This window comes from Panthera onca, chromosome A3 (genome assembly GCF_046562875.1).
Source record: "Panthera onca isolate mPanOnc1 chromosome A3, mPanOnc1 haplotype 2, whole genome shotgun sequence".
Lineage (NCBI taxonomy): Eukaryota > Metazoa > Chordata > Mammalia > Carnivora > Felidae > Panthera > Panthera onca.
In genome coordinates, this window is record NC_138341.1 from 112,080,472 (window position 1) to 112,104,706 (window position 24,235).

At 44.2% G+C, this 24,235-nt stretch overlaps 1 protein-coding gene across 2 annotated transcripts in view; it reads right to left on the reverse strand.

The window, feature by feature from the left end:
• Positions 1-1,839: 1,839 nt before the first annotated feature.
• PSMF1 (proteasome inhibitor subunit 1) overlaps positions 1,840-24,235 on the reverse strand; it is a 46,577-nt gene continuing 24,181 nt past the window's right edge. For both annotated transcript variants that reach the window (XM_060614290.3, XM_060614299.3), the window contains exons 6-8: positions 4,099-4,152; positions 2,798-2,956; positions 1,840-2,267 (exon numbers count right to left, since the gene is read on the reverse strand). In XM_060614290.3, coding sequence (XP_060470273.1) covers positions 2,216-2,267; positions 2,798-2,956; positions 4,099-4,152 — 265 coding nt within the window. In that variant the 3' untranslated portion in view covers positions 1,840-2,215. The remainder of the gene's footprint in view (positions 2,268-2,797; positions 2,957-4,098; positions 4,153-24,235) is intronic.

Here is a 24,235-nt window from a genome sequence, read left to right on the forward strand (position 1 = left end):
TGCCCCTCCCCTGCTCATGCTCTGTCTCTCTCTCTCTCAAAAATAAAGATTAAAAAAAAGAAAAAGGTAAACTTCATGGGTACATGTGGGTATATCTCAATAAAGCTGTTTTTTTTTTTTAATTTAAAAAAAAGGAACAGGTTATTAAGTGCTGATATTTATTGTTAAGGATCCCACCTTTCCACAAGGCATACCCTGGCACCGTTCCCGCTCGGCCTGGTGATTACTCCTGGCTGGAAGGAGGAAGTGGCCTAGACTACAACAAACACTGACAGCGTGACGTGGAAGTTCCTGAAGGCCCCATTCACTTCCCCCCACAGAACTAAGACACGATGTTCCTCAGTGTCCTTGATACAAGGAGACCCACGCAAAAAATGGCTGATTCTGCAGATGAGAATCACTGAAGTTTCTGTTTTCAGAAAACAATTATGTATAGGACTATCCTTTCAACCTTTGCTACTAGAAAAACCAAGTGCCAAATTTATTGTCTGAATCCTCTTTTCCTTAAATCACAGATCTAAAAGTGATCTGCTTCCCTGCTCGTCTGATGGTTTCTAGCGTGATGTTCCTTTAATGCTTCCTTTTATAATGAAGGATGCTTATGTGACCGAACTGCCCCAAGTCCTTCCCGTAGCCAGCATGACCCAATTCTAAAACAAAAACACTCCACCCATTTGTAGGCCCTTAAGGAAGAAGGCTAAAGGCTTCAAGGTGGTCTTCACTAAATCAGTGCCTGAGATGGGGTCTCCCAGATATGGCCAGGGCACCTGCTCATGCTGGCCTCCCCACCCAAGCCCCAGTTGAGGGTACCCTTAACCCCCTCTCAGGCAGTTCCAGGCTACAGCATATTAGCAGACACCTCAGGAAGGCTCTGGTAGCCTACCCTGTGCCCACAGATAAATAATGTGTCCTCATTTAGGAGAAAGAACCCAAGGATCTGAGAAGCAGAAAGGCCCATCCATGGATGCAATGCTAGCTGTGGAGGGAAAGTGCCTAGTGCCTTGATCTCTTGCCTCTGGGCCTGGTGCTCTATGGTGCTCTCTCCACTCCAGCACAGGGGGGCTCATCACTGACCGTGTCTGTCAGGCCTCGGGCTGAAAAGAATCCGGAGAACACCAGAGGTCAGGTGGGCCTGGACAGAAGACACAGGCTTCTGGAGGCTGGGGCTCCCTGGGGGTGAAAGGCCCTCCTGGGTTGTTTCCTGCTTCACTGGCTCCTCCATCCACCCCTGCCACTGGCTTCCAGAGGCTGGGCTCCCTGCTCCCACGGGGGTTCAATACCACACTCAGATGGAGCCCATGCTCCTGTGCTTTTCTTGCGTGGGCCCCAAGGGGCACGGAGTTACCCTGTAGGTAAGCACCACACAAAGCATCAAAAATTCATTCTTTTCCTTTGCCCAGTTCCAAGAGGTGGCCACACACAGAGGCAGGCATCAGAATGTTGTAGAGTAGGAAGGGCACCTCCCAGGGCAGCAGGAAAGCCCTGGGAAGGGAGAGCCCTGCTTAGGGTCAACTCGGTAAGTTAGTGGCAAAAATGAGATCAGCCTTCAGGTCTGTGCGGGCAAGCAGAACTGGAGGATTCTGCCCTTCTCCGCATGACGCAGTCCCTCTGCAATGTGCCTGCCCCTGTGAAAGTCTTCCTTGTGGCCTATGCGGCCTATGGGGCTTTCTAGTCTCTCATTTTCGTCTGTGTAGCCACACTGCAAAAGCAATTTATGAAGGGAAGGTGCCTGAGAAGCAAGAACAGGCCCTGGGTAGGAAAAGAGTCATTTGGCCCCAGAAAGATTTCAACTCTAAAGTCTCAGAAATGGAAGGAGCTGCGCAGAAAAGAAGAGTGGGAGCCTGGCAACATGATTTTTGTATTGACATTTGGTTCTTATAATAACATCCAAAATGCGTTCTGTTCTTATAGTGCTGCAGCTGCGACTGCATCGGGCCGAGGGTATATGTTGCCGAAGTGTCCCTTGAGAAGTGTGCGGGAGCTGGTGGTGAGAGAGACACACAGACTGCTCTTTGGGACCTATATGCAGCCGGGTGGAGAGCTGCAGCAGGTGTCTTGGCTCTGACAGGGGGTGGGGAGGCAATCCCAGCCAGCCTGCAAACACATGGGCAGAGTCCCTCGCCCCCAGACCGCAAGAACACGGCTGCTGATGGGGCCAGCGGCGGCAGCTCCAGGAGAGTGGAGGGAAGGCTGGGATGTTACATTCTTGAGGCCTTCACAGGTACATATCATCGTAGCCCGGTGGGGGGAGATGGTCTGGGTTAGGTCTGGAATGGAAAGAGGGGCTGGTGAGTTGGGAGTGATGGCGGGGTCAGGGGCGCACAGGCAGACGGGGCCTGAGCAGAGGGAGCCTGCCCTCCAGAACAACGTGGTGCTCTGTGGGGTTGAAATGCACATGCTCTACAGCCATGATCCTGACTCTCCCACCCTGGGTAAGTTAATTCATCTTCCAGGGTCTTGACTTCTGCATCTATGCAATATGCACAGTAATATGTACCCCTAAGTGTTGCTATTAGAATCCAGAGTCCTGACACGGACTTAAACTTCAGTGAGTATGAGCAGCTCCTCCTCTGAGTGCTCCCTGAGGGGGCTGGAGGAAGGGAAGCACCGAGGGCTGGGGAGCTCTGGGGAGGCCTCAAGCATGGGGCCCGGAGGAGGCTCCACTCCCTTGGCAGTGGGGGATGACGGAGCCAGTGGTGACTCCGCACCTAGAGTCAGACTGCTTGCTCCTGCAACGCTGAGCTGAGCTGAGCTGCCATCAGGCCCTATTTCTCAGCGGGCCTGAGTGAGTACCTACCCAGACGGGCTGGTCCCAATGGGTCCAAAGGGGTCAAAGCGTGCTCCTGGGGGCACAGCGCCTGGAGGAAGACGGTTTGGGAGGCCCGAGGATGGGTCAATGAGTGCTCTCGGGAAGCCAGATCTCAGGGGATCCACGATCATGCCACCTCTCCGACACCTGAGGCAAGAAGAAAAGGTGGGTAAGCAGGTGGGGCGAGGAGCTGCTGGAGAAGAGGCGAAGGAGGTGAGTGGACTAAAAATGCCTGGGATACGTACTCTGGAGAGCTCAAGCAGACACTGATGGACGGTTGCCCGGGAGTCAGCAGGAAGTGGGCAAGAATAGGAACACCAAGAGCACACCTTTCCCGGCATGTACGGCCTGCCCTTTCAGCTTTCCAGGCTGCCCAACCCCACAAAACTGAGATCCCTGCCATGTTCTACATCCAAGGGGGACAACTTGATCAAGAACAGGTGCCAGAACTTGCCAAGGTCAACGGAGAACCATCATAAGGTTCTGTAGGGCACTATTTTAGGTCTAAGGACTAGTAATGGCATTGGGACAATTCCGGATGATGGCTTTCTTGCAGTTTCCTGAGAGCGCCTCAGGGTGATCTAGGACTGCACGTGGACTGCCCAAATCTGGCTCCTGATAGCATCTGTCCCTCAAGGAGTTCCACGCACCTGACCTCCTGTGCTCAAAGCAGGATGTGTGAGCTGATGTTCCCCAAACTTTGCGGCCACTGTTCAAGCTTAACTTCAGGCTCATGCGATTTCCCACTGTCTAAAAATGAGGTGCTCAAGTTGGGGTCGCTTTGCAGCACAGGTTGAAATCTACCCGGAAGCATTCAGAGAAGACAGGGCCTGGCTAGGCTGTAGTGACTTTGTTGGGTGCACGACAGAAACCACACACACAGTCTACTGGGGATCAGAGACTCCCCTGAGCAAGTGAGGTGACTGCTGAGGAGCCCTGAACTGCCCTTCAGTCTGTCGCCCACCATGTGCTCTTCAGCCTGCACCTGAGAAACCCTTCCATCCAAGGGAGGCTGCTGTCCTCCGCCAGGGCCAGCGGGGTCAGCTAATGACAGGGGAGTTGTCTGCTGGCTTGCTCGGCGCCTCCCCCACCCCGCCAGCAGAGCTCTCCCTCACTGCTGCAGGCACGGCAGAGCGGAACAGCGGCGGTGACTTCTCAGCCGCTCAGCCCCAGCAGCCTCCTTCACCCCAAAGCAAGGCTGACGAAAAGCTCTAAGATTAGAAGGTGAGCTGAGCCTGAAAAGTCACAAGAGTAAGTTGTGTTGCTGCCCCCTCCCTGGCAGGACTCACCCAAAGGGGTCCAGATCCTCTCCCCCGACAGCAAACGGGTCCAGGGGATCACACCTGAAACAAACAAGGGACAATTACCACAAGTCCCATAGCAGCCGGGCGCCTGGGCTCCCGGGGGCTTGAACCCAATGCCCGTGGGGGCACAAATGCACACTCCCAGGTATGGAGGACAGGGGAAATCCCCGCACGAGACCATAACACGAGGGATATTTCAAAGTGGTCTTTGGCACAGACTAATATATTACAAGGGCAATATTGAAAAGAGTTGAACACAAAGCTAAAAACAAGGAGACCTCGATACTGTAGAAAATAGACGTACTGACAGTGGTTAGTAACCTCAAGATAAATTTTATTTTATTTACACTTTTCTCAAGTTTCTAAACTTTGTATCACGAACCAAGAACTTTCAGATTAGAAAATATTGTAAAAACAAAACCCAAACTCCAAGACTAAGACTTAAAAGCTTCCAGGGATGAAATAAGATGGGTGTCCACACTCAGCCAGAACAGTATGGCCTCTCCACGACATTTCGATCCCACAGACACAGTGTATCTGTTCATGCGCTGCCCACTGGAGGGCCACAAACCACTGTAACCTCTAAGATTTTTTTCACCTCTACACCAAGAACCCACTTTTGTTCTCACTGGGAATGCATGACCTAGGAGCATAAATGAGAGCATCCTTTCTGGAAAGCAATTCTGTACTGTCTAATATATACAAAACACCTGTGTCTTTCACAAGTCTTAACGTATCTTTATACTCTTTGATCCAACAGTTCTTTATCTAGGCATTTATCTTAAACAATACATAATTCAAATTAAAATATCACCATAAAGACTTTAATCAAGGGAATTGGAATTGGCTTAAGTAGGGACCAGTTAGGCACTTTATGGTGGATCCCTAAATGCAGTTGTGGAGACAATGTTCTCAGAGGTTTCAAAATGATATGAAAAGGGGAGCCTTGGGTGGCTCAGTCGGTTAAGTGTCTGACTTCAGCTCAGGTCATATCTCACGGTTTATGGGTTTGAGCCCCTCATCAGGCTTGCAGCTGTCAGCGCAGAGCCCACTTTGGATCCTCTGTCCCCCTCTCTCTCTGCTCTCTCTCCCTCAAAAATAAACAAACGTTTAAAATAAAACGTTTACAATAAAATAAATAAAATAAAATAAAATAAAATAAAATAAAATAAAATAAAATGATGTGAAAAAATGCTTATGCTCTAGTGCTAACTGTGGGGGGGAAAAAGAGATAGCCTAGGAATAGCCCAGGGAATCAACTGTGAAAAATGTGTGCGGGGGCGTGTATGTCTAAATAAAAATTGAAAGGAGCACAGAGTGACAGTTACTCCTGGGATGATTTTCTTTATGCTTTTCTGGTTTCTTCCTATAAAACAAAAATACTTAAAATTTGCAAAAGTGTGCTTTGGAACCTGCTTGGAGACCTAGCAAGCAATACAAACCTTGCAGTTCTGGAGGGGGTGGGCGTTCCTGCCAGACCTCAGGAGAGCCTTGTAAATAGCAGCTAATATACACTTACAGGTAAGAAGCCATTAATTAAAGAACTGGGAAAAAATCCAAAAGGAGATGCTTCTTCAGTCAGTTCTACCTATTATGCTGGAAAGGATACTGTGATTTAGGTGGATGTGGCTAGGTTTCCAAGGGAAGGAATTTTTCCTGATGTAGATGACTGTTCCCAAGTCCTAGTTCAAATTTGCTGGTGGCTTCTGTTAACATCATGCCACACTGTGGATGGACAGGAGTGCTGGAGAGCACCGAGTGTATCTCCATGAAATGGTCCACTACAGGTCAGCAAACAGAAGGGGCTTCTAATGGCCATAAAAATGCCTAGGAGAACAGCACCTTATAGCTCCTGAAACACATAGCCTTTTCTCCTTTTCTCTCCTGGGCCACAGAGCACGGGACGGGGCAGGGAGAAGGAACAGAGAAGAGAAACTGGAAAAGGCAGCTGCCAGGCCCGTGGCAACCATTTGTGTACTTGAAATTGTCACAGCCTATCTCTTGACTAAACACTTACCACAATCTCGCCGCAACACATGCACGCACACTTCTGTGAATTTATTATGCACATGCTCAGAACCCATTTTAAAATAGTCTCAGTCCTGGGTCCCCTGGGTGGCTCAGTTGGTTAAGTGACTGACTCTTGATTTCAGCTGAGGTCATGATCCCAGGGTTGTGGGATTGAGCCATATGTTGGGCTCCATGCTAGGCGTGGAGCCTGCTTAAGATGTTCTCTCCCCCTCTCTCTGCCCGTCCTCTGCTTGCACTCTTTCTCTCTCTTAAACATTAAAAAAAAAAAAAAAAAAAAAAAAAATTAGTCTCAGTCCAGCAAGTCCCCCTGGCTATAATTTCTTCTTGACCGTTCTTTTGAGGGGAATGCCTCAAAAAAAAAAAAAAAAAAAAAAAAAAAAAAAGTCTCAGTCCACAATATGTTGAATGAGGCTACAGGGATTAAAATAAAGCTGACTTTTGTATAAGGTCTCTGAAATCAAGCCCCTCCTTCAACTGGTAATCAGCTCCACATGACCATATGATCCTGGCTCCAACGGGGGCCCCCCTAAGGGATTTGAAGGTGATCCCAAACACACACGATTTCCTCCTTCTGTGCTCCCCTCTCCTCTTAGATAAAAACGACACCCACTCCCGCTGACACCACTCTAACAGCTACACAGTCTGGTGATGTGGAAAGGCCTCGGGACTGGAGGTCAGAAGACGGGCCCTGTGCTCTGGGTGGAGGATGATCTAGGTGGTTGGCAGGGGTCTGTCACAAACCTCTGCACCTGAGTCTTTTAAGAAGACTGAAGTCTAGGGGCGCCTGGGTGGCTCAGTCGGTTGAGCGTCCGACTTCGGCTCAGGTCACGATCTCGCGGTCCGTGAGTTCGAGCCCTGCGTCGGGCTCTGGAGCCTGCTTCCGATTCTGTGTCTCCCTCTCTCTTTGCCCCTCCCCCGTTCATGCTCTGTCTCTCTCTGTCTCAAAAATAAATAAACGTAAAAAAAAAAAAAAATTAAAAAAAAAAAAAAGAAATTTAGAAGACTGAAGTCTAAGAAGTAACACTCACAGGGCCTGCTGTTGACAATGACACAGCCGCAGCAGGCTCAGACAGACATGCTGCCAGGCAAGGCCTGGAAGAAGTGGGTAACAGCCACCGCTGCTATTTACCAAGAGCCTGCCCTGTACTAATTTAGTTTTAAAAAAACTAATTTTGAAAATGTAATCTTCTCAACAGGTAATGCATCTACCCGTTTCAAAATTCAAGACTGATAAAAGACCCACAGGTCCATAATCTTAGGCTAGATGTGTTCTGGAATTCAGAATTCTTCAGGTTTAGAAAGGTCAGATGGGTGTACCTAACTTACATTGTGTAACACTCCCAAGCAGCACCCGGGCTGTAACAAATACCCTAATGTTTCTGCAAAACGAATGCCTATTCATATGTAAGTGGGATAAATGAATGTATGAGGAGCTTCATGCCACTTCAGGACAGGGTTTGGCACCAATCTTATGGGAGAGGAAGGGGGAGGGGGGGGAGAGGAAGGGGGAGAGAAAGGGGGAAAGGAAGGGAGAGGGAGGGAGGGAGGGGAAGGGAGGGAGGGAAGGACGGAGAGAGAGGGGAAAGAGAGGGAGAGGGAGAGGGAGAGGGAGAGGGAGAGGGAGAGGGAGAGGGAGAGGGAGAGGGAGAGGGAGAGGGAGAGAGAATATATCTCAAGGTCCATGCTCAGCGCAGAGTCCAACATGGGACTCAATCCCACTCGATCCCTGGGATCATGATCTGAGCCGAAATCAAGAGCTGGACGTTCAACGGACTGAGCCACCCAGGTGCCCCTCAGAGCTCCTTTGATATCAGAATTGTACATAAAAGATTGTGGGCCCACAAAAGCAAAAATTCTCCCTTTCACCCTTGTTCCCCAGCCTACCAGGTCTTCCTACAGACAACTAAGATACCAGCTTCTTGTATGTCCTTCCAAAAATACTATGCATAGAGAGCAAATATGTATCTCTCCTTTTTTAACAGCTGGATGCACTGAGCGCCTTATATACATTATCATATTTCACCTTTGCAGCAGCCCTCTGAGTACGTATGATTTTTATTCTTATTTTACAGATGAGGAAACAGGCTCAGAAGCAAGGTTTCTTAAACAAAGCCACATAGGTAGTAAGTGGCCAATACAGTATTCATCCTGGGTCTGCCCAACATCAAAACCCATCCATGCTCAAACTGATGTGTTGAGACCATTTACATTTAGTGTGATTTTATGTGATAGGTTTAGATTTATAGCTACTACCATTTATTATTCGTTTTCCAAATGTTCCCTCTGTTTTTCATTCCTCTGTTTCCTCTTTCTTTTTATTCAATTTTAGTGTTTTTTACTCGATCTCAGAGTTTTTTCCAAGTGGTTGCTTGAGGGATCAAATATACAGACTGAACCTCTTCAGTCTACTTTGAAACAGTATTTTACCATTTCAAGTAGGAGGCAGAGACCGTAGAAGGCATATACAGGTCCATTCATTCTCCTCTATGTTACAGTTGCTCCCTATTATACTGACATAAAGTGAAATGTGTAATTTTTGCTTTCAACTGTAAAACACATTTTAGAGAATTCAAGAGAACAGTTCTATTTACCTAGACATTTACCATTTCTATTGCTCTTCCTGCATTCCTGACGTTCCAAGTTTCCATCTGGTCTCATTTCCCTTCTGTCTGAAGAACTTCCTTTAGCAATTCCTTTTGAGAAGAGCTGTTGACTATGAATTCTTAGTTTCTTTTCACTAAGAACTCTTAATATCCTTCAGAAATAAAGTGAAATATTTGCTGGATACAGAATTCTGGGTTGACAATTCTTTTTTCTCCATACTTTGAGAACATCTGTCTACCTCTTCCTGGTCTCCATGATTTCTAATGAGAAATCCACAATTGTTCACGTTCTTATTCTTCTATAGGCCAGTCACTGTTTTTCCCTAGCTGCTTTCATGATTTTTTTTTTCTTCATTTTTAGTTCTTGGCAGCTTGATTATATGTCTGCACATGGACTTTCTTGGGTTTATCCATTTAGGGTTTGCTGAGCTTTTTCAATTTGTGGGTTTTTTGCCCAAAATGTCTTTTGCCAAATCTGGGGAGTTTTCAGCCCTTATTTTCTTCGGATAATTTTTCTGTACTGTCCTCTTTCTCCTCTTTTAAGACTCTGATTGCCCCTATGTTAGACCTTTTATAACTGTCCCACAAATCCCTGAAGCTTTATTTTTCAATCTGTGTTCAGACAAGATAATTTCTACTGCTCGGTCTTCAAGTTTATTCTTTCTTCTGTTATTTCCATTCTGATATGCCTTCATCCAGTGAGCTTATTTTGATTATTTTACTTTTCAATTCTAAAATTTCCATTTGGTTCTTCTTCATACCTGCTATTTCTTTGCTGAGACCTGCTGCTCTATTCAGTTCAGGACAGTCTGCCCTCACTTCTTGCAGTATTTTTATAATAGCTGCTTTCTGTCTTTGTCAGATAATCCCAACATCTGTGTCACCTCGGTGCTGGCACCTGTTACCTTTTTGTGAGTTGTGTGAGTTGAAGTTTTCTTGGTTCTTTGTATGCCCAGTAATTTAGAATTGTATCCTGGAGGCTCTGAAGAGTCCTGATATTTCTGTTTTAGCAGGCAATCAACATAGCTGGCTTCAGGATCCAAGTTCTGGTTTCAATGGCAGTTGTTTTCAAAGCCTTTGCAGTGCTGTCCAGTGCTGTACCACGTATGTGCTGCCAAGCATTGTTTGGACCACCCAGTTCTACTCAAACTGTAATGTGCAGATGCATCAGTGGGGGATCTGGCTAAGGGCAGTTTTCTTTTCTTTTTTTTTTTTTTAAATATACTTTATTGTCAAGTTAGCTAACATACAGCATATACAGTGTACTCTTGGTTTCGGGAGTAGATTCCCGTGATTCATCACTGACATACAACACCCAATGTTCATCCCAGCAAGTGCCCTCCTCAATGCCCATCACCCATTTTCCCCTCTCTCGTGCTCCCCCATCAACCCTCAGTTTGTTCTCTGTATTTAAGAGCGTCTTATGGTTTGCCTCCCTCTCTGTTTGAAACTATTCTTTTCCCTTCCCTTCCCCCATGGTCTTCTGTTAAGTTTCTCAAATTCCACATATGAGTGAAAACATATGATATCTGTCTTTCTCTGACTGACTTCTTTCACTCAGCATAATACTCTCCAGTTCCATCCACGTTGTTGCAAATGGCAAGATTTCATTCTTTCTCATTGTCAAGTAGTATTCCATTGTATATATAAACACATCTTTATCATTCATCAGTGGGTGGGCATTTAGGCTCTTTCCATAATTTGGCTATTGTTGAAAGTGCTGCTATAAACACTGGGGTACATGTGCCCCTATGAATCAGCACTCCTGTACCTTTTGGATGAATTCCTAGTAGTGCTATTACTGGGTCGTAGAGCAGTTCTATTTTTAATTTTTTGAGGAACCTCCACGTTGTTTTCTGGAGTGGCTGCACCAGCTTGCATTCCCACCAGCAGTGCAAGAAAAGGGCAGGTTTTAATCCAGAAGATCACGAGTGGGACTTGAGATTCTGTATGTTTCACAAGCTGAGTGAAACGTGACTGGACTTTGCTAGTCTGGGGAACACCAATGACTAAGACTGCCAGGGTACAAGTTCAGCTGGAAAATTCTGGTAGCCTAGGATTATTTACTCTGTTCTGCTAAGCGTAGAAATTTAGGACTGGGGACATGGAGATGCTGAGGACAGTAGACAAGAGTGTGCGTGCATATACACGTATGGCAGCAGTTACAGTGCTCTGAGCAAGCAGAGCACTAAACCTTCTCTTTTCCCCCTGCTGAGGATATCCTGTGAGTTCAAAGGTGAACTGGGAATGGAGGATGGGTGGGAAGTATCGCATTTGGGCTAGGAAGACAAATATTTTTAGAAGAAAAAAAGAAACAGATATGCATAAATTTAAAAATTGTAAGAAAGATGTCACCATAATCTAACATGATTCTTTTTGCTAGTCTTTTCTAGTCTATTTTCATAAGCATGCTTTTATAAAATTATAATGCTATCATTTTAGATCCCAATGTTTTCCTCCACTTATGTCCTGTATTTCCCAAGTTGTCTGTCTTTGCTATTGACATTTTTAATGACCAAGTAATAATCACTCAAGTGAAGCAAATTTTTAACATTTACTTGACCTTCTACTGTATGTATTGGTATTGCTTCTGGTAGGTGTAACTATAAATGATGATGTAATTGGTGACTTTTGTGCACATGTTTTTTTTCTGTCAGAAATCAGTTAACTGGGGGGGCGCCCGGGGGCTCACTTGGTTAAGCATTCTACTCTTGATTTCCGTTCAGGTCGTGAGCTCACGGTTCACTAACAGCGCGGAGCCTGCTTGGGATTCTCTCTTTCCCTCTCTCTCTGCCCCTCCCCCACTCCTGCATGCGCGCTCTCAAAAAATAATAAACTTAAAAAAAAAGAAAGAAATCGGTAAATGTTACACTCTGCCTGTCCTACCACTGTATGATGGGGACAACCTGCTTCTCTGATCAACAGACAGGAGTTGTGCTCAGAAGCCTCAACTGCACCTGACTTGGAGGATTCAGAAGGTGAGATTGGAGTTCTGCAAGCTGATGAAATTCAGGTAAGATTTTACACTCAGCTGATGTAGTCATGGGTACACGTTACCCCGAAGGTGATGGGGAGGGGAGGGGAAATATATTTTGCATTTGGGAAGCCAGACGGTAGGCTATGGTAGGTAACATTTCTAGAAATAGCCCCCTCTCAATATTCCACACTGTCTAATCCCCAGAACCTGTGATATGATGACAAATCACTCCTGCGATTGTTTTAGGTAATACTGCACAGTTGACTTCAAAAAGGGGAGATTATATGAATGGGCTAATCTACTTACATGGGCCCTAAAAAGCAGAAAACTTTCTCTAGCTGGCAGCAGAAGAGAAGGTGGAAGGGGAGAGTCAAAACATGAGAAGGACTTGACATACTATCGCTGGCTTTGAAGACGGAGGGGGCCGTGTGAGAAGAGACGTAGGGAATCTTAAGGGGCTGAGAGGCCCTCAGCCCACAGCCAATGAGGAATGGGGAACTCAAGTCCTACAAAAACAAGGAACTAAATTTGGGTTCAGTTAGCTCACAAATGTTACGGGGGTGATGCTTTTCTAAACAATTTAAAAGAAAAAGGAGACCAACTCCAGCAACATGGCAAGGATAGGGACACAGCATCAAAATACCGTGGGAATGCCAACGAATACAATTGTTTGGTTCTACTTCCAGCGACAGATGCTAAGGAAACATTCAGAGATGTGCTCTAAGTTTCAAAGTATGTTCACTGAGGTGTTAGCTATGGTAGCCCCAAGTTAGGGATGACTTAGGCTAAGAAACACAAAAGCCTTGCATCATCCTGGATCTGTCTCTCCTTCATTAAACCAACCCATCAGCAAGTCCTATCAGGTATACTTCCAAACATACCCCAGATCATCTGCCTCGTCTCTGCCACCATTCACCCCCCCACCGCCGTTGTTTGTTCCCTGGGTGCCCATGTCAGCTCCTGGCGCCATCTTCCTGTTTCTGCTCTTGGACCTTCATACTCCATTCTCCACAAAGGAGCCAGAGTGATTCAAAAATAAAACATAAACAGTATGAAGTCCCTCCCAGGGATCCCTACTGCTTTTGATCTTGCCCCCAAGACTCCGCATGCCCTGGCCTTTGCTCACCCCCACAGTGTCATCACCGATCTCTCTATTCTCCACCCCCAAGTTTACTGAGTTCCAACCACACCACTTTCTCTTTATTCTCGGAACAATCCAAAACGATCATTTCTTTTGAAATGATTGCTGATACATGTGTTACAAGGAGGAAATACTAGGGGCGCCTGGGTGGCTCAGTCAGTCGGGCATCCAACTTCGGCTCGGGTCATGATCTCACGGTCTGTGAGTTCGAGCCCTGCGTCGGGCTCTGTGCTGACGGCTCGGCCTGCTTCGGATTCTGTGTTTCCCCCTCTCTCTGCCGCTCCCCTGCTCATGCTCAGTCTCTCTCTCTCAATAATGAATAAACATTAAAAAAAATTAAAAAAAAAAAAAGAGGAAATACTAAAGGCTGAATCTTGCTCCAATGTTTATGAGCTATGTTGGTTTGGCTAAGTTAATTAACCTCTCTGTGCCTCAGTTTTCTTTTCTATAAAATGGGAATAGAAGCATCTATCTCATTCTCATTAGGAGGATTAAGAGATTATATTTTACACTTAATGCAACTACTTGGCACACAGTAAAGACTTGCTAAATATTAACCACGTTAGTTGTCAGAACCTAACCGGGATTCCTCCACAGAAAAAAGTCAGTGGTTCATGGGGTCCCAACCAGACTGCTTTCTGTCCCAAATGTTTTGATGGTTCCCATTACCCAGGATCAAATCTAGCTCCTTAGCACATGGGGCCCCTTGTGATGTGGTCCTCACATTCACCTACTCTCCTTTCACATGCCAGTACAAATATAATGCCCTCACTCCCTCCCTTGCCCCAACATACACACGCATGAGATGATTTCAGAGCCTCATTTAAACCCACTGTCCCCTCAGCCATACATGCCAATTACTTTCAATATCACAGAATTTTTATTAGTCCTATAGAATTTAGCTCATCAGGCATTATCTCTGTGAAGCCTTTCCTTCTATCTTGTACCACTCAATCCTTCAGAATATTATTCAGAATAATCACCCTTCTCTGTGCTTTAGCAGACCTCAGAAAATACTTGTCATTGTTTTTAAAGGACTTATGATCTGGACTGAACAGGGCAATCAGTGGGGGATCAACTGTGAACTCCTTCAAGGCTGGGTCCACACCTCATCATGTATTCCCAGTGTCCAGTACAGTGCCTGACACATAAGCAACACTTAAACGACTTACTTGGGAATGAGAAATCGTAAGAAGGCAAAAGCAAAGGCTTTAGAGTTAGACCCACGTTCAAATTCTGGCTTCACCATCTAATGGCTGTGTGACTTGGGGTAGGTCGTGAAATCCCCACACCTTAGCTTTCTCTCCTGTAAAGTACGACAACAGTATTTCTCGAGGTTGTTGTAGGTATCACACGAGGATGTTTACAAGAGTGTAACACCTGGTACATAATAAAAAGTTCAAGAGGTGGTATCCAATATTCTATTATTATATCACAACTGCTTTTTACTGGTTATGATCAAATTACTTATACACGAACCTCAGTTTCCTTACTTGTAAAATGAGGAGAGCCCTTGCCCATCTCATGGGGTTGAGAGAATAAAATACGCGCATATGGATGAAACGCCTAGCTTGTGGCTTACGATAATTGGCACTCAACAAGCAGTGACTGAATAATTATTATTGAACTAGCTTTGCCATACATGAGAAAGACCAAAGAGATCAAGATTATTTGCCTCCAAGAGGAAAGACAATGAGGGCAAATTTTAAGAATACGGAATAACAGGGGCGCCGCCTGGGTGGCTCAGTCGATTAAGCACCTGACTCTTGATTTCAGCTCAGGTCATCATCTCATAGTGGGTGAGTTTGAGCCCTGCATTGGGATTCTCTCTCCCTCTTTCTCTGCCCCTCTCCTGCTTGTGCTCTCTCTCTCTCAAACTAAATATGTACACTAAAAAAAAAAAAAAAAAAAAAAAAGGAAATAGTTTCATGACGAGTAGAAATTGAAAATTTAATTATTACTGTGACATAGGTAGAGGATAAATCGTTTTGGAATATGGTGCTGTACCAACTGGATTCAATATAGTAAGACATCAATCTATCTTGTACCACACATAAAATTAATTTCAAATGGGTTATAGATCTAAATATAAAAGGTAAAACAGAGCTCCTAGAAAAAATATCTGAGAAATCTTCCATGACTGTGGGGTAGGGCAAAGATTTCTCAAACATCAAAAAGAACACCAAACATAAAGGGAAAGCACTGATAAGCTAGATTACATAAAAATTAAGAATATTTTAATTTAAAAAACACCGCTGATAGAGTGCAAAGGCAAACCACAGAGGGAAAATATTTGCAATACATGTATCTGACCAAGGACTTAAATCCAGAATATACAAACAATGCCTACAAATCATAAAAAGATAAGACAACCGAATATAAAAATGGGTAAGAGATCTGAAAGACTCTTCAACAAAAGGGAGTATCTAAAAGGGCTTGTAAACATTTTAAAAAAAGAAAAAGAAAGGATTCAAAATGTTCTCCACAGAACTCTAGGGGTCCCTGAAACTCTTTCATTTCAGGGGGTCCATGAGATCAAAGCTATTTCATCTTAGAAGCTATTTGCTTTCTTCACCGTGTTGACATTTGCACTGATGGTACAAAAGCAGCGGTGAGAGAAATCACTGATTCCTTAGCATGAATCAAAGCAGGGACACTAAACTAGCAGTCGGGTGTACCCTCCCTCACCAGTCACTTGCCGCATAACTCTCGTGTCACTTTAGAATGTCCTTGATGAAGCAGTAAAAAATTACCCAGTGTTCTAAAATTCCCATCTTTGAATACACCTCTTCTTGGTATTCTTTGTGACGAAATGGGAAACAGGCATAGAGCACTTCTGCATAAAGAAGTACAATGGCACTTACCAATACTTTCACAGTTAAGTTGCTAGCTCAACTAGCCATTTTTTCATGGAAAACCATTTTAACTTGAAAGAATGACTGACAGACAAACCATGATTATTCAGACTTGGGCTACATAGTAGACATTTTCTCAAAACAATGCGGGCCTGTTACTACAAGACAAACAACTGACACTGTTGCCAATGATAAAACTGAAGCTTTTGGGTGAAAATTAACGATTTGAAAATTTGTATTCATCAGTAGCTTGACGGCTTCCCAGTCCTGATGGTGATGAGAATAGTAATATTGATGAATGGGACTTTTTTGCTACTGGATAATGAGTCAGCATTTAGCGGATCTGCATTAACTCAGTGAACCAATATTTTCCAAATGATCGATACATGATCTTCCAATATCATACATGGGTAAAAGATCCACCCAAAGGACATGACAGACCAGTGGATTTTTACGTAATAATGTACAAGAATGTACCTTCACTGTTAGGTATTCAGATTCCACACTACAATTAACCCTTCAAGAAACTATCACTTGTCCAGTTTTGGTGTAATGCAAATAAGAATATCCACAATTATTTGAAAACATTATTAAGCCAGTCTTCTCTTTTCTTATAACTATTAGGGTAAGGCTCAACAAAAACATTACCGCCTGCAGACTAAATGCAGAAGCAGAAGTGAGAACCTAGTTATCTTCCATACCTAATGATAAACAGGTCTGCAGCAAAGTGAAACAAATCATTCTTCTCGTGCAATTTCTGTGTTTGGGGGAAAATAGTATTTTTGTAAAAATGTGTTATTTGTGTTAATATACAATGGGTTTATTATTGTTTTTTAAAAACTTTTTAATTTTTTATATTTAAGAGAGAGAGAGAGATAGTGACACAGAATCCAAAGCAGGCTCCAGGCTCTGAGATGTCAGTCAGCACAGAGCCCGACGTGGGGCTCGAACCCATGAGATCATGACCCAAGCCGAAGTTGGATGCTCAACTGACTGAGCCACCTAGGCGTCCATTGTTATTTTTTAAGTGAATGAATAAATATGTATTTGTAAAATTTCAGTTGTAATTTCTAATATGGTAAATATTGATTGATAAATAAGAACTCTTTAATAATTCAGAATTTAATAATTCTTTCTCAATAATTCAGAGTTCAAGAGGGTTTCTGAGACTAAAAAATGTTGAGCTCTGCCAGCATTGAAAATGTAACTCAATGAAGTAAAAGGAAAAAACTCTATGCAGATGCACAGAACTTTACTATTTAAGATGAAAAACTGAACATGCTTAAAATACTCCATGGAGGTTAGGCAAGACTACAGCATATCAGCAAAATAAAATATCAGATACTAAAAAAGAGATGTTTGGCACTTTAGTAAACAGATTATGAAACTTTAAAAAGGAAATGCACGACACAAAATATCAGAAACATTAAAAATATGCAAAGACACAGACTGGGACTGAAAATGAATTTTGAAAGACAAGAGCTTTAGATCTGAGGATTTATTTTTAGTGAAGCCAGATAAGCATAGGAAAAACTGGTTTTTCAAAACAGCGAGTAGGATCTGGGGCATACGGTCTGACTGAGGACAGATGGGGCAAAGGGAAATGGGTTAGAATTGTAAGACAACAACAACAAAAGTTAGGCTTAGATACACACACACACGCACACACACACACACACAACCCTTCCCTTACAGATGGGCTGTTTTCAGCAACTCTTCCCTAGAGATGTCAGGAGTAGGACAGACCTACTTTCTCCTATTGAGTCTCCATCACAAGGGAATGTCCTCGCCACGTACATCCCTGGCCTAGAAGCAGCCAGCACCAAACTGGCAGACTCAGCATCCTTTGACAAGCGCTAGCTACACGTCCCCACACACTCAAATCTCCTTCCACGCTAGGACAGACACCCTATTTTGGTTTGGTTTAGAAGTTTCCAGGGATGGGACAGACTTAGATGGGGGTGTGGAAGGCAAGCAGTGAGACACAGGACTGTGTCCTGTGGGAAGGGGGCAGAGGCTGCCATTTCCTGCTCGGAGCAGGAGCTGCGCTGTTCACTGATGGGCTAATTAACACCCCGCAGCAGCCAGATGGGAGGCTCCGGGGCTCTTTCAGGCCTTCCTGCCCTAAGGCCCCACCCCCAAATCCAGCATCTGAGGGAAAAACAAAAAGGTGAAAGTGTGAGTGCTGGTTGCCCGGCAACCTGGAGTCGACGGGGGCTCAACGAAGGAATCGGTGTCATTACAGACATCTGTGCTGATAGAGGAAGGGGGCTGGTGAGGAGCGGAGGCAGAGGGGGGTGCGTGGCCGGCAAAAAGCCTCCCTAAACACTCCACCTCCTCTCCAACCATCTCACCCAGTTCAGTGTGCTAGTCCTGGGAGACAGGTTTGCTTGAGAAAGACCTAATGGAGGGAGGGCAAGGCGATGGGTTTTCCTCCATACTCAGTGTGCGCTGACTACACTGAATTTGTACAAACTGATTACGTGCACTGAAACCGAAGGGTGTAGTGGGGAAAGCAGAAGCAGAGTTAGACCCACCTCCAAGGCCTCTGCTCCTGCCTGCCATTTAATACTCTCTCCTTGACATGGGGGGTGGGTGGGGGGGTGGAAAAAGTGGCAGGCGCTAAGAGTGGTATGCAGGAACAATGAGGGTCAGCCTTCTGCCCTGTCACCTCCACCCCCATCGCACCTGACTCTAATCACTTCTGAACCTTCCAGGGCTCTGCACAGGACAAGCCTTCATGCTGGAACACCTTCCTACCCTCCTCATTCTTTAGGAACCTGCCTTAGGGGAAGCCTTCCCTGAACACCAAGAGTGGTTCCGGCTCCTCTACCTATGTGCTCCCTAGCACCCTGTCCCTCCCTGTGATGACAGCAGGCGCAGATGGCATCACTGGTCTTCGTGAAGCACCTGGGGCTAGATCTAGAGCTTCCCACCTAGTGAGCTCAAGAAATACCGGAATTGAAGAACCTAAGTGGCCCCTCAGCATCTAAAGTTTTAAATACTTCTTAATTAAAAACATTTTTTAAAACATTTACTTATTTGAGACAGAGCATGAGCAGGGGAGGGGCAGAGAGAGGGAGACACAGAATCTGGAGCAAGCTCTAGGCTCTGAGCTGTCAGCACAGAGTCCGACGCAGGGCTCGAACCCACGAACCATGAAATCATGACCTGAGCCAAAATCAGATGCTTAACTGACTGAGCCACCCAGGCACCCCTAAAGGTAAAAATTTTACAAATTTCTTTTAAATGTTTAGTTTTTGAAAGAGACAGAAAGACAGACAGAACGTAAGCAGGGGAGGGGCAGAGAGATGGAGAATCCGAAGCCAGCTCCAGGCTCTGAGCTGTCAGCACAGAGCCCAACGCAGGGCTCGAACACGCGAGCTGCAAGATCATGACCTGAGCCAAAGTCAGATGCTTAACTGACGGAGCCACCTAGGCACGCTGTAAATTTTTAAATACCTTTTATCTTTAAATAATTAAAGAGTCACAGGAAGTTGGAAAAATAGTGCGGAGGAATCCTGGGTACCTTCACCCGGTTTTCTCCAAGTTATACCACCACAAAGCTCCCTCATGCTACCTCCCCTGCCTTTCTAATCATACCCAACAGTCTGCCTCAGCCCCCATTCCTAATCTCTGGCAACCACTAATCTGTTTAGAATGTCTAGAATACTATCATTTCGAAAATGTTCTATAAATGGAATCATACAGTGTGTGACCTTTTGGAATTTTTTTTTTCACCCAGCACAATGACCCTGAGCTCCATCCTAAATATTTTGTGCATCAACAGTCCACTCCTTTATACTGCAGATAGTATTCCACGAGCAGTGCCACAGGGTGCTTAACCACTCACCAACGGAGGGACATTTGGGCTGTTTCTGTTTTTGGCTATTACAAACAAAGCTGCTATGAACATCTGCGTACAGGCTTTTGTGTGGGCATAATTTTCGGTCCTCTAAGATAAACACCCAGGAATGCGATTCCTAGATCTTACTAGTGTTTTAGTTCTTAAAGAAACTGCCAAACAATGTTCTCGAGTGGCCGTACCATTTTACATTCCCACCAGCAATGCAGAAGAGATTCAGTTTCTCTGCACCCTCTCCAGCATTTGGTATCACTGCTATTTCTAATTTTAGCTATTCTAGGTGTGAAGGATCATGTTGTTTAATTTGCATTTCCCTAGTGGCTAATGATGGCGAACACCTTTTCATGTGCTATCTGCCATCTATCTGTTTATCCTTCTCAGTGTGGTATGTTTTCATATCCTCGTCCCATTTTCTAATTGGACGGTTTTTTAACCTGTCGAGTCTTGAGTGTTCTGGATCCTTAGAGATAGGACTGCTCTGTCACATGTGTGGTTTGCAAACATTTTCCCCCAGCCTGTAGTTTACGTTCTCATTCTCTTAACAGGGTCTTTCCCAGAGCAAAAGTTTTTAATGTTGATGAAGTCCAATTTGTCGATTTCTTTCTGTTACAGACTATGCTTTTAGTGCCCTAAGAACTCTTCAACAAGCCCCAGATCCTAAAGATTTTCTCCTGTGCGTTCTTCTAAAAGTGTTGTAGTATTAAGCTTCACATTTAAATCTGTGATCCAATTGGAATTACCAGCTCACATTCATTCTGAGCCCTGAGCTGGTATCGTTGCTGAACACTATTATTATGATTATGATTAGGTAGATTCTGTAGGATTTTTCCATGTAGACTATTATGTCATCTGCAAATATAAACTGTTTTATTTCTTCCTGTCTTATCTGCATCCCTTTTAATTCTTAATGTGGTGGCAAAACTTTCAGTACTATGCTGAGTAAGAGTGGTGAGACAGGGTCTCTTTGCCTTGTTTCTAAGGGGGAAAGCACTTGGCAGCTAATTTTATTTTTTATTTTATATTTTATCTTATTTTATTTATTTATTCATTCATTCATTCATTTGTTTTTGAGACAGAGAGAGAGCACAAGCAGGGGAGGAGCAGAGAGAGAGGGAGACACAGAATCCAAAGCAGGCTCCAGGTTCTGAGCTGTCAGCACAGAGCCCAACGCGGGACTCCAACCCACAGACCATGAGATCATGACCTGAGCCAAAGTTGGACGCTTAAATGACGGAGCCACCCAAGCACCCCCGTTAAATTTATTAAGTATTTTTTCTTTGGGGGGCTATTATAAATGGGATTTCCTTAATTTTCAGATTTTTCATTGCTAATATACAGAAATACAACTGATTTTGTTTTTTGACTGTGTATCCTGTCACACTGCTGAACTTGCTTATTTTAAAAGTGTTTTTAGGGGTGCCTGGGTGGCTCAGACGGTTAAGCATCCAACTCTTGATTTCAGCTCAGGTCATGATCTCACAGTCCTGAGAGCGAGCTCTGTGCTAGGCATGGAAACTGCTTAGGATTCTCTCTCTCCCTCTGCCCCTCCCCCACTCGCTTGTACACTTTCTCTCAAAAAAAAGTTTTTTAGACAATTCCTTAGAATTTTCTATATATGAGATCTCATGTCATTGGCAAACAAAGTTTGCTTCACCTCTTCCTTTTTAATCTAGATACTTTTTCTTTTTATCGAGTGACTGTCCTGGCTAGAATCTCAAATATGATGTTATATAAAAGTAACAAGGGTATAAAAGTAACAAGAGTAGACATTCTTGTCTTGTTCCTAATCTTAGGGGAAAAGCATGCAATCTTTCTCCATTAAGTAATATGTTAGCCGTGGGCTTTTTGCAGATGCCATTTATTGAGTTAAGAAACTCCTTCAATTGCTCAATGCTTTTATCATGAAAGGCTGTTGGATTTTGTCAAATGCTTTTTTCTGTCTATTGAGATGAACATGTGGTTTTTAGCCTTTGTTCTATTAATATGGTATATTACACGAACTTATTTTCATATGTTAAACCAACCATTTCTGGGATAAATTTCATTTGGTCACGGTATATAATCCTCCTTTTATGTTGCTAGATTTGTTTTGCTAGTATTTTGTGGTGGATTTTAAAATCTATATTCAAAAGGGATACTGGTTTGTAGTTTTCTTGTGGTCTTTGGTTTTGGTATCAGGGCCTCACAGAATTAGTTTGTCTGAATCAAGATCCAAACAAGGTCCAACACTGTATTTAGTTAATATAACTCTTTTAGTAACAGCCTCACTCTCCCTTTTCCATGCTATTCATTTATTTGACAATTTTTTATCTTGTAAAAAATTTTCATGTTCCAGTTTGGGCTGCAACACACGTATCCTCATGTGTCTGGCCTGTTTAACTTGTTCTTCTATCCATCATGCTTCAATTAAACTGGGAGTTGGATCCGGGTACAGGCTGCGATGCACTTACTACCGCATCCCATTAGAAGACACTTCATGTCTGGCTATCCCACTTTTAGTGTTAAGACTCATCTACGGGCTCAGGTGCCCCCAGCCTGATCTATTCATTGTAAAGTTCCCCATCAACCTTTTACTGAGGGTTTTAGCAAACACTGACCATTTGTGCCTACGTACATTATTTCAGGAGAAGTTGCAACATGGTGATTTTGGATTCCTTCAGTTCTTCCAAGGCTAGGAAATTTTATCTTCACAATTGTAAATTCGAGGTCTGACTCCCAGTTAGGGTGGGGGAGCCTCCAGGTGCTGCTGCGGAAGCCTTGGGAGAATTTCTGTTTGCCGTAGTGGTTGGAGGGGCCTCATGGTACTTAAGGCAGACTGCGCATTCTACATAACGAATTCTACATTGTAAGAATCACCTGCATCCCACACAACTTTTGAAAGTCTTGTTACAAATCACCGGAGTCTGAGACCATTTTATATAGGAGACACTGTCCATCTACTATTCTGTTTGCCATTCTCCTAAGAGCTGTGCAGCATTTCAGAAAAATCATGTAGCAGCAATAGTTTGTAATAGCAATACAGCAATACAGTCTGAGTTTTGCTACAACGCATCTGTATATGTCAGCTTCTGTTACTGTCAAATTCAAGATAACTCTACACACAAGTGCAAATGTCTGACTACATTTTCCACTGTAATGGTGTTCAGGCATCTACATGATCAAATATACATTACCTTATTATTAATTACTTTCTTTTTGCTTCTCATTTATATTACAGTTAGAACTTTATACTGATTCCTTTTGAAGTATGCATTCAGTTAGATTAGCTATGAATTTTTTTATTTTAGAATCTTTTTTTTAAGTTTATTTATTTTTGAAAGAGAGAGAGAGAGAGAGAGCGAGCACTCATGAGCAGGGAAGGGGCAGAGAGAGAGGGAGAGAGAACCCCAAGTAGGCTCTGCACTGTCAGCACAGAGCCCGATGCAGGGCTTGAACTCACGAACTAAGAGATCATGACCTGAACTGAAAGCAAGAGTCGGATGCTTAACCACATGCCCCGAGAATCTTTTCTTTTTTTTTTTTTTAATTTATTTGGAGAGAGAGGGGGAGAGAGAGAGAGAGAGAGAGAGAGCGAGCAGGGGAGTGGCAGAGAGGAGAAACAGAATCCCAAGCAGGCTCCACGATGTCAGGGCAGAGCTCAACATGGAGCTCAAACCCATAAACCGTGAGATCATGACCTGAGCCGAGAGTAAGAGTCAGATGCTTAACCAACTGAGCTGCCCAGGTGCCATTTTTACCTATGAATTTCAGTTCAAGAGAAGTAAAGGAGATTTCACAGAATATTTGTTTGAAATGGGCAGTGAGTCTGAGAGAGCTGAGAATTACTACCTACTTAAGTTGTAAAAATTCCTGCTCTCTCTGCCCTTGATTGTTGTCCAGGGCTTGTTCTGAAATCTTGTCACTGTTTTCTGGGAGCATCACAGACAGAGCACTGCACTGGGATGATATCTGAGCTGTAGCCCTGGCCCTGCCTCTTTATTAGTGGCTGGTGACCTTAGGCAGGCCATCTTATCTCTGTTCCTATCTATAAAATAAGGAGGTTAGATCAGACAAGCTGCCAAACCCTTCAACTACTTTTTATTATTCACCCTTCCCCAGGATTTCCGAAGAGTGCCTAAGGGATGTGCCAATTGTTACTTACCCTAACGATTCACTTTCCCAGTTTTTAATTAATGAAAGACATAGAACTGCAAAATAGGATAAAATATCAATGGCAGTTAACACTTACTGAGTGCTTACTATGGGCTCCACAGTGAACTCCCCAACCCCCCATTACTACTACACTGTAGACTCTAAATTGGCAAGTGCTGTCTCAGCCAAGAGACTAAGGTCTCCCCTGGTTCCTGTCTCCTTCCTCAGAGCACAAGTCTCCTTTTTTTTTTTTTTTAAGTTTATTTATTTTTGAGAGAGAGAGAGAGAGAGGTATCTTGAGGCAGACTGTGAGCAGGGGAGGGGCAGAGAGAGAGGGAGACACAGAATCCAAAGCAGGCTCCAGGCTTCGAGCTGTCAGCACAGAGTCTGACAAGGGGCCCAAACCCATGAACCGTGAGATCATGACCTGAGCTGAAGTTGGACACTTAACCGAGTCACCCAGGTGCCCAACAAGTCTGTCCTAAATGCTGCCACCCTAACCTGCTGAGATCTTGGATG